Source organism: Cololabis saira, chromosome 19 (genome assembly GCF_033807715.1).
Source record: "Cololabis saira isolate AMF1-May2022 chromosome 19, fColSai1.1, whole genome shotgun sequence".
Lineage (NCBI taxonomy): Eukaryota > Metazoa > Chordata > Actinopteri > Beloniformes > Belonidae > Cololabis > Cololabis saira.
The window spans coordinates 10,627,467-10,636,898 of record NC_084605.1 but is presented as its reverse complement, the minus strand read 5'-3'; the positions used below and the strand labels follow the sequence as shown (position 1 = coordinate 10,636,898).

At 37.5% G+C, this 9,432-nt stretch overlaps 1 protein-coding gene across 1 annotated transcript in view; it reads left to right on the top strand.

The window, feature by feature from the left end:
- Positions 1–716: 716 nt before the first annotated feature.
- LOC133419802 (ataxin-2-like protein) overlaps positions 717–9,432 on the top strand; it is a 21,146-nt gene continuing 12,430 nt past the window's right edge. The window contains exons 1-8 of the mRNA XM_061709223.1: positions 717–1,366; positions 3,777–3,816; positions 4,288–4,344; positions 4,597–4,668; positions 4,845–5,004; positions 6,971–7,092; positions 7,242–7,333; positions 8,110–8,358. Coding sequence (XP_061565207.1) covers positions 1,242–1,366; positions 3,777–3,816; positions 4,288–4,344; positions 4,597–4,668; positions 4,845–5,004; positions 6,971–7,092; positions 7,242–7,333; positions 8,110–8,358 — 917 coding nt within the window. The 5' untranslated portion in view covers positions 717–1,241. The remainder of the gene's footprint in view (positions 1,367–3,776; positions 3,817–4,287; positions 4,345–4,596; positions 4,669–4,844; positions 5,005–6,970; positions 7,093–7,241; positions 7,334–8,109; positions 8,359–9,432) is intronic.

The window sequence follows — 9,432 nt, the reverse complement described above, 5'->3', positions numbered from 1 at the left end:
ACAAGGAATTTGACTCCGGTAATTTCACACTTTAGGCAGTAAATAAACAAAAAAGAAACAAATGTGGTGCTTGTTGACATATATACAATAAACATCTAAGGTGCAGCAGTTTGAGGTAGAGAAAAAAAGACAGCTCTGAATAAAATAACCTATATACAATTATACAAAACAAATTATACAAAAAGTGAGAGGTGCAGCAGAGTGAGGCAGACATGATTATTGCCGACGGTGCTTGTTACAGCATGTAACTGATATTGTAACTGATATTGTCAGCAGTTGCTATTGTTATTATTATTATTGCACGTTATTGGTTACTCTGAGACTGAGCAACTTGTGCTTTTTATTATTTTACCTTCTTTTCTCATAATTTTATTTGTTATTTACTGTCTAATTATGTCTTGCCGCTTTTAATGTTGATGTAAAGCACTTTGAATTACCTTGTGTTGAATTGTGCTATACAAATAAACTTGCCTTTTTTTGATGCTTATGTTTTTATACATTCTTTTATGATGTGTGATATCTGATTACTTTTATCTCTGTTTTTTGTGTGTGTGTTGTGAAGCATTATGAGATGACCTTTGTTATGATTTGACCCTATACAAATAAATTGAATTGAATTGAATCCACTACCTGACCACGCCCCCATCCCCACTGGCCACGCCCCCCGCCCCCCACCCCCCCGCCGGCCCGCCGCGCGCGCATTGACTCCAGCGAGCCGACCGAGTGCTGGTGTCGACCAACCGCAGCAGGGTTTCAGCGAGAAACCTGAACATTTAAACCTCCCGAGGCCACTGACAACAACGCGACGTCCCTACTACTGCACGGAAGAGTCGGCGGTGCCGGACTCGGGGGCGACGCGAGAGAGGAAACACAAGTAAATCGAGTAAAAAGCGTCCGGAGTGAGCTCGACTGCAGAGCTAACGCTAACGCGGCCAGCCCGGTGAATAATCACACGAACGCGTCCTTCAATTGATCGATCGCGTCGGCTTCGTTTCGGGGGATATTAAAGAATATAGCCCGGGGTTAATTTCCCGAGTTTTATGGGATATTTAATTAAATTATCGAGGGATTTTCTTGTTGCCATTGTAGGCCCCGGGCGACTGGTTACGGAGTAGCCACAGTAGCCGGGTGTGTTGAGGTTAACACGCCGGCGAAACCGCCGAGAAACCTGCGTCTCAGGTCGCTCAACGAGCTGTCCGTTTCAGTGAGTTTACTACTTTATATCAGCCTTGTGCATCGCAATGCTGAAACAACAGCAATCCGGCACAGGCGGGAGGAAGGCGTCCAACGGGACATCATCGGGCTCCGGCGGCATGTCTTCCCCGGTCAGCGGCATCAGCAGCGGGAGCAGGACGCCGGCTGGAAGGTGAGCGGCAGCGGGCTGCGTCGGCAGGACAGTCCGAGGATTAGCGGAGAGGCGAAGGCCTACCGGTTAAAGCACCATGTTCCCCGTGGGCGTGGTTCGGACACGGCTCCTGTCTAAACCAATTAGATTAGCCGTTGTTTGATTGACAGGACATTTCGGCCAATCAAAATGCCGTGTTTGTACTTAGTTGGCTCAATGAAGGCAGGTCTAAGATGGTGAAAGCGCTGAGCAGCAATCACTATTGGGGCAATACAAAGTTTATCGGGGCTGTCAGAAAGAAATACATTTGGAGCAAAGTGAACATCTTTAAGAAAAGATTGATACCAACATTTGAATGATAATTAAAAAAGAAAAAAATCAAAGAGCAGTTATGACCTGAACTGAACTCTTTCCGACTTTGATATACATTTCTTTTTACTTAGGTCTTTTTGTAGTTCCTTTTTTTTTTAACTTTGTTTTTTTTTATAAACATACTCAACTGTTCCATTAGGGCTGGGCAATATGGACCAAAAGTCATATCTCGATATTTTCTAGCTGAATGACGATACTCGATACATATCAATATTTTTTCTGTGCCATAATTGTGGTTTCCCCCAAAGCATTATAGCATAGCATCTCTGTTAGCTTCATTTTTTTCTGAGGCAAACCCTTAAAAAAACTGTCAGTTTTAAAACAAAGCCTCGTGCCAAATGTCACACAGGTACCTTTATTAACAGAGGTCTGCACAATATCAAAATGTATAAAACAAACGAAATAAAAATAAACTGCCTGCATATATAGAATAAAAATGCTTCTTGAATAAAATAAAACAAATATCCCTTTCCTGCATAACAATTAAAATACACTGTGCAATTAATACAATGTAGACAGTAACAGGCAGACTTTTCCACTGAGGTTGACAGTTGTGCAAATAACAAAACATTTGTGCAAATCTCAAATAAAGCATTCAAGTCAATTTGTCACAAAATAAGCTATATCAAAATCATAATAAAAAAAAAAATATTTTTTTTAATTGATATAGACGATATTGTCTCGTACCATATTGAGTTTGAAAATATATCGATATATATTAAAATCTCGATATATCGCCCAGCCCTATGTTCCATACATAAAAAAAAAAAAAATAAATAAAATACAGTATATCCCTACACACATCTCCATACACATAAGTATCAACAGTAGCAGCATGAAGGCAGTGTCGGACAATACAAACAAAAACCCGCCAGGGGGTCTGGTGGGAAGTGTAGGAAAGCAAATCTAGAAATTACCGAATTATAATGGTTTGAGTCTATTGCTCCATTAATAGGGGCATTGCAGGGCTCCATCTCTTACAAAATATATCCAAGGTCTTTTTGTAGTTTCTATGTACTTTTAGTGTAACCAAAAGTGAGTGCGTTACTATCTGTGACACAATCCACGTGGACATTTTTTTTTTTTAATGCAAAAGCTGTATTTACGGAGTGAAGTTGAAAATAAACTACACACACAGGTGCATTATATTTTTTGTTTTAAATCTCATAGTTCTTACTGCCCATATGCCTGTGTTTTTACCTCTTACGCCACAGGTAGAAGGCTTTCCTACTTTGAAATACATTTATTTATACTTAGGTCTTTGTAGTTTCGGTGTACTTTCAACCAAAAGTGAGTGCGTAACTATCTGTGACACAATCCACGTGGGCATTTTTTTTTTAAGATGCAAAAACTTTATTTACGGAGTGAAGTTGAAAATAAGCTACACACTAGGGCTGGGCGATTTTGGACAAAAATGAAATCCCGATTTTTTTTTTTTCTCTCTGAAAACCCGATTTTCGATTTCGATTTCTATTTTTTTGGTAAAACTACAAAAGACAATGGAATAAATTGTTTCAAATATTTTATCTTTATTTTTAAAGAAAAATAGCAAACTAATTTCCCTATTGGGAATGAAGTGCAATTGAAAGATACTGTAAATCCTCCTTGAGTTTAGTAAAGTGACAACATTTACAATTTTCTTGACCAAACAAAGATGACTAGACGGGCTCTGTCTGTAATGCAGCTGCAAAAAAGGAAAATCGATTTTCCGATTTTCCTTTTTTTAACATCGATTGTGATTAATAAATCCGATTTTAGATTTAAAATCGATGAATCGCACAGCCCTACTACACACACAGGTACATTATATTTTTTGTTTTAAATCTCATAGTTCTTACTGCCCAGATGCCTGTGTTTTTACCTCTTACGCCACAGGTAGAAGGCAACAGGGTATCAAATTGTGATATCATTTTATGATACAGGAACTTGTTAGGCCTCTTATGAAATCTCTTTTAATGTTAACATCATGTGTGCCTGCAATGTGGTTAGACACTGCCTTGACAGGTTTTGAAACTAGTTGTACTGCTCCCAAGTATTCAGACTGTCCTATTTCTTGCAGGAATCGAACTTCTGCAAAGCCATCATTCCAGTCATCTCCTGTGAGTATGCTCCATCAGAAATACTAGCCAGAAAACTAAATATTTTCTGTGCATTTCTTTTAGTTCATGGATGGGGATTTTTTTTTTATCCTTCTTTGAAATTTAAAGTAAAAGGATGCTTTCATGCCTTTCTTTACAATTATCTTTGTAAAACGTATATTGCATGATTAAATAAAGTTTTTTATGCTTTCACAGTTTCACATGCTTTTGGTGACAACCAAAAATGATACCAGACAACAAACTACATTAGTGGTTTAAAATTTTATTGAATGAAAATGTGTCATTATAAATCTATCTACTGGATAAACAGGGTCTTCAAAAGGTTCTCTATTTTCACCTCGGGTTGAACGGCTCCTTGCATCCAAGTTTTTCAATAAAAATATGTTTTGGTATATCACAATATTTGAATGTTTTCACTTCATGGCTCCATAAAACCTTTGGTCTTGGCTTGTGTGTTTTTTTGCTGTAAAGGTCTTTGAGGGTGTATACAACAATGCCAGAATGCTTCATTTCCTCACAGCTGTAGTGGTGAGTCATTTATCATTTTTGATGATTACCATAGTTTTGGAGGTAAAATGCAATTTGCATATTTTACAAAACCAGTTTTTCACGTTTTGATGTTATTGTCAAAGATGATAAAGAATTCAGCATAGGTAGCTTGTCAGTCTTTTTTTTTCTTTTCCCCTCATCATGCTTCCCATATATGCAATCATCTGTAGTTATGGATTTTTCTCTGATTTAAATTACTGTTAAGTTACTTTTAAAATGTTTGTCTTTCAGGGTTCCACTTGCGACATAAGAGTGAAAAATGGCAGCATATTTGAAGGCATATTTAAAACTCTTAGTTCTCGGGTAAGGAGCTTATCTTGACCACACAGACATGGACATTTTTTTTGTCAAATGTTTGATGTAGACTCATTTACATAATTATGTAACAACAAACTTTGAGTAAAATATGGCATCTCACATGTTTTGCAAGTTCATATGCTCCTCTAATTTCTGCTTTCTCTGTTATTTCTCTTCCATAGTGTGAGTTGGCTGTGGATGCTGTACACAAACGAAATGAAGAAGAGGGCTCAATGTCAGTTCCGCCACGAAGGGAAGAGATTACCGACACAATGATATTTAGTCCCTCAGATTTGGTTACAATGATCTGCAGAGATGTCGACCTCAACTATGCCACCAGAGGTATAAACACATACGAGTAGGGGGTTATGTCTGCTTAATCAGTCAAGGAAGTTTGAAATACATTTCTCACAGTTCATCCTGATTAACGAGTGTTAAGCATGGAAGAAACTATTACATTGTGTCTATGGCTAAAGCCTCCTCCTCTCATAGTAACATTGTTTCCGAGTGCTGTCAATGATTAACTTTCATACGATTCACAGTGCAACTTGACTGTTGTGAATTTCTCCCTCATTGCTTTTGAAAAACACGGAATGCGTTTTTGCAAAAGAGCAAAGGAGAGCAATGCTCAGACCCAAAATTCAGGCCCGAACTAAGGGTTTTAACAAGTAAACTTACAGTTAATTGTCAGCAAGAATGTTGCAACTTCAAATTTAATTGAATTATTAATTGATTTAAAGTTAAAAAAAACTTAAGGATTGTTTCTTCCTACAATATACAGGACTGTCTCAGAAAATTAGAATATTGTGATAAAGTTCTTTTATTTTCTATAACGCAATTTATAAAAAAAAAAAAAAAAAAAAAAAAAAAAGTCATACATTCTGGATTCATTACAAAACTGAAATATTGCAAGCCTTTTATTATTTTAATATTGCTGATTATGGCTTACAGTTTAAGATTCCCAGAATATTCAAATTTTTTGAGATAGGATATTTGAGTTTCCTTAAGCTGTAAGCCATGATCAGCAATATTAAAATAATAAAACGCTTGCAATATTTCAGTTGATTTGTAATGAATCCAGAATGTATGACATTTTCGTATTACAGAAAATAAAGGACTTTATCACAATATTCTAATTTTCTGAGACAGTCCTGTACACTAAAATGTTACTGTGTCAACCAAGATTTAGCGTGAGTTATGACTTGTTCACTGTGGAAGGGCTCTAAATTCAACCTTCAAGGCAGTACTTGTGATTATGTTCATACTGTCTTACAAGTTTATCCTGTTTACCTTTCTTAGTTTTTTTCTACCTTGACATACTTGGACTACACCTCTAGTCTTCCTCAGAAGATGTCATCTTAGGTGATGACATCACAGGTGTAGTCATAACATGACATGGTAAATAAAAAAAACCTGGGGGGGGGGGTAGGACAGTGGGGCCTGAGGACCAGAGTTGGGAAACAGTGCTGTAAGGGTTGGTGAGCAACACAAAAGATGAAGGGCTAGGTTTAGACATACGATCACCAGAGATGAGAGGGGGGCAGCAGGATGTGTGGCCGTCAAGGAACCCTAACATCTCTAAATGGTGGAATATCACTGAAAAAAAGATATGAGGCTGGTTAAACTAGGATGACATTATCATCATCATTCATATATACACACCCTGCACATCTGTGCTATTTGAATGCATATTCTTAAAAGCTGGTCTGCCTACAGAACTCAGCCCTGACCATGTAGGTATGGTGGTGCTGCTCACTATTAATATTCAGGTGTTACTTCAATTGGGTCCATCGGAGCACAAGAGGTGGTCAGACATGTCATGTGAATGTGGAGTCATTTGGAAATATGAAGGGAGTCTTAGTTTTACTGTCATGTTGCCTCTCCTGTGTTTCAAGAGTTGATGGTTCAAGCTATTGATTCACTTCAGAAAACTATTGTCGGCTCTAGTAAAACAGAATCTAAACAAGATAATCTCTTACAGATGTGCTATACGAGAATTACTTTTTACTTATGGTTTGTAGTAAACTTTGTGGGATTAATACTAACAATATTAAGTAAATAGTTTAGATTGTATTCTAGGTTATTATAAAGGGCTAAAGTTCAATGATCACACAGTTTACTCAATGGTCTTAACTTGTGGGGTTGACACAAATAATCAATTTATTGTTTGATAGTAATTGATAGTAGTTTGATAATAATTAAAAGCATTTCCTGACATCAGCATCTCTACAGGCAAACATTGCCAGTGGAAATAATGGTTGGTCTTTTTTTACGATGTCCTGACTTTGTGTGTGTTTGTGTGTGTTAGATACATTTACAGACACAGCCATCAGCTCCAGTCGCATCAATGGAGAACACAAGGAGAAAGTTTTACAGAGATGGGAGGGAGGAGACAGCAATGGGGAAAATTATGATCTGGAAAATGATGCAGTGAGTTGATGTTTCCCTTTTCACCAGAAATGTAACAAAAGTCTTTTTTGAAATTAGATGATATTTTATCTACACACTCTATTTGCAGCTTGTAATTTTAACTTCTGTCTTCTAATATTTTTCATTAATCTTTCTTTTTATCTTTTCAGTCTAATGGTTGGGATGCCAATGAAATGTTCCGTTTTAATGAAGTGAAATATGGAGTCACATCAACCTATGATTCCAGCCTCTCTATGTATACGTAAGTTACTACTACATTTCCTGACAAGTTAACTGCAGACGATCAAATATATGCAATTTTATGCCATGATTATTGTCTTTCTATTTTTTGAACCTTAATAGAATAGAAATCACAGAAGGGCCTTTTTTATTTTCAAATATTAATTGGAAATTTGCAAATTTCGTTTCAAAATAATAAAGTAAATAATATGCGATTCAGCTGTAATCCAGTAAAGATGGAACATTTGAAAGTCTTTAAAGTTTTTTAAAATGATGCTCCAATATTTTAAGGTACACCAGTGGCAATAACTTAACTTTGACACTTTGGTGATGAGTTTCTGGACTTGTAAGCGGTTCTCTGAGCAGCCAGTTTGAACTAAAGTAGGATGCAAGATGTGCGTGAAAAGTCCATGTATCCTTCTGTTTAAGCAATTATGGGTTGTCACTTGCAAAAAAGGTGTGAAATGTCAACTCAAAGTGGTCAGGATTGTTTTCCCTCAGCTATGTGAACCGTCTGATGTTGCTGACTGGAGTTTAGGATGGAGGTCTGCAAATTTAAAGCAGGAATCCTCAGATGTGGTGTTGAGGGCTGGTTTGTGAACATATGGACATGTTAGCAGCTTTAAAAACCTGTTTTGTTTTTTTGTTGCTGGAGCAGGACTAAAATTGCAGCAGTGTTCAGATTTGTAATTGTTTGATTTCCAACACCACTGATTATGTTTTTGTTTTTTCCAAGAATTAATGGTTTCAGTTCTTACATTCTTTTTCTTTCCTCTAATTATCTCTTTTACCATCCAGTGTTCCCTTAGAGAGGGGGAATTCTGAGACCTATCGGCAGAGGGAGGCTCGGGCCGCTCGCCTGGCCAGTGAGATTGAATCAAGCCCCCAATATCGCCATCGCGTTGGCCTGGAAAACGAAGAAGGCAAAAGTGAGGAAGAAAAGTACAGCGCTGTGGTGAGGGACGGTAACGATCGGGAGAGAGGTCATGAGGCCCCTCGTGACAGAGATCGAGAAAGAGGCCGAGACAGTCCTGGGGCCAGCACCAGGTGAGATTGGCTACTTGTTAAAAGTTAGGCAGATGTATGGTTTTCATACTCTAGATATTAAATGTATTTTTGTATGAAATACTACAGTTTTTGAGAGTCCAAAAAAGCATTTGGCAACTGCTGCAGTTTTCCAACCCTCCAGGCCACCAGTGGTATGTGTTGTTTTCAGTACTGTCAAGAGCTGTTCTGCAGCTTTGCTTAAGAAATCTGACTTGCTTCCTAACTTTAAAAATCATATTTTATTACAGTTGTCATTTAATTGAAGCACAACTTAGGAGATGAGTGAGTTCGATTTAAAGAAAGTACACCATTTTAATCATTAGATTTTGCACATCAGGGCATAATACTCCATGGGCCTTGTCAGGTCTCAGAATTAGGAAAATTTAACCTCAGATGGAAAAACAACTGCACAAGTAGTGTCTGGACAAACGAAGTAAACCTTCATGATTTAGTTGTTTATAAAACCACCTTCTACAGCTGAAACTCGAAATAATAATTTTCATTAACTTTATCAGTCTCTCACATTGTGGATTGAATTACTTCACCCATCCATACATCGTCTCAGTTCACTGAGGTTGGCAGGCATTTATTTATGCCGCTTTATTATAATCAGGTCAAAGTTTGTTGTAAAAGTTCTTGTAGCCCCGAAAGGTTTCACTTTAAAATCTGTTCAGTAGCTTATTGACTTTTATTTATTTTTTTTTTCCAACAGACAGTTCAAACAGGCACATTCTCTCTGAGAAATATGCGACTAAAATTAAGGCACCGTTTACACGCAGCAAAAACGGTGGTGTTTTCATGCGTTTTGGCCGTTCGTTTACACAAAAACGAAGCTCAAAGTCACCAAAAAAGATCATTTCTGAAAACTCCGGCCAAAGTGGAGATTTGCAAAAACCCCGTCTTCACGTTTACTTGTAAACAGACATTTAGGCTTCAGAACGTCACATTATGCGTCAGAAACGTCACCAGCGTCATGTGTGCGACCTGTATTTGCAATTTGTTTTGCCACCGTCAATATTCTCTTGTATTTTACCTGTTTTTATATTCTAATGTCCACTTAAAAGTAACTCCACA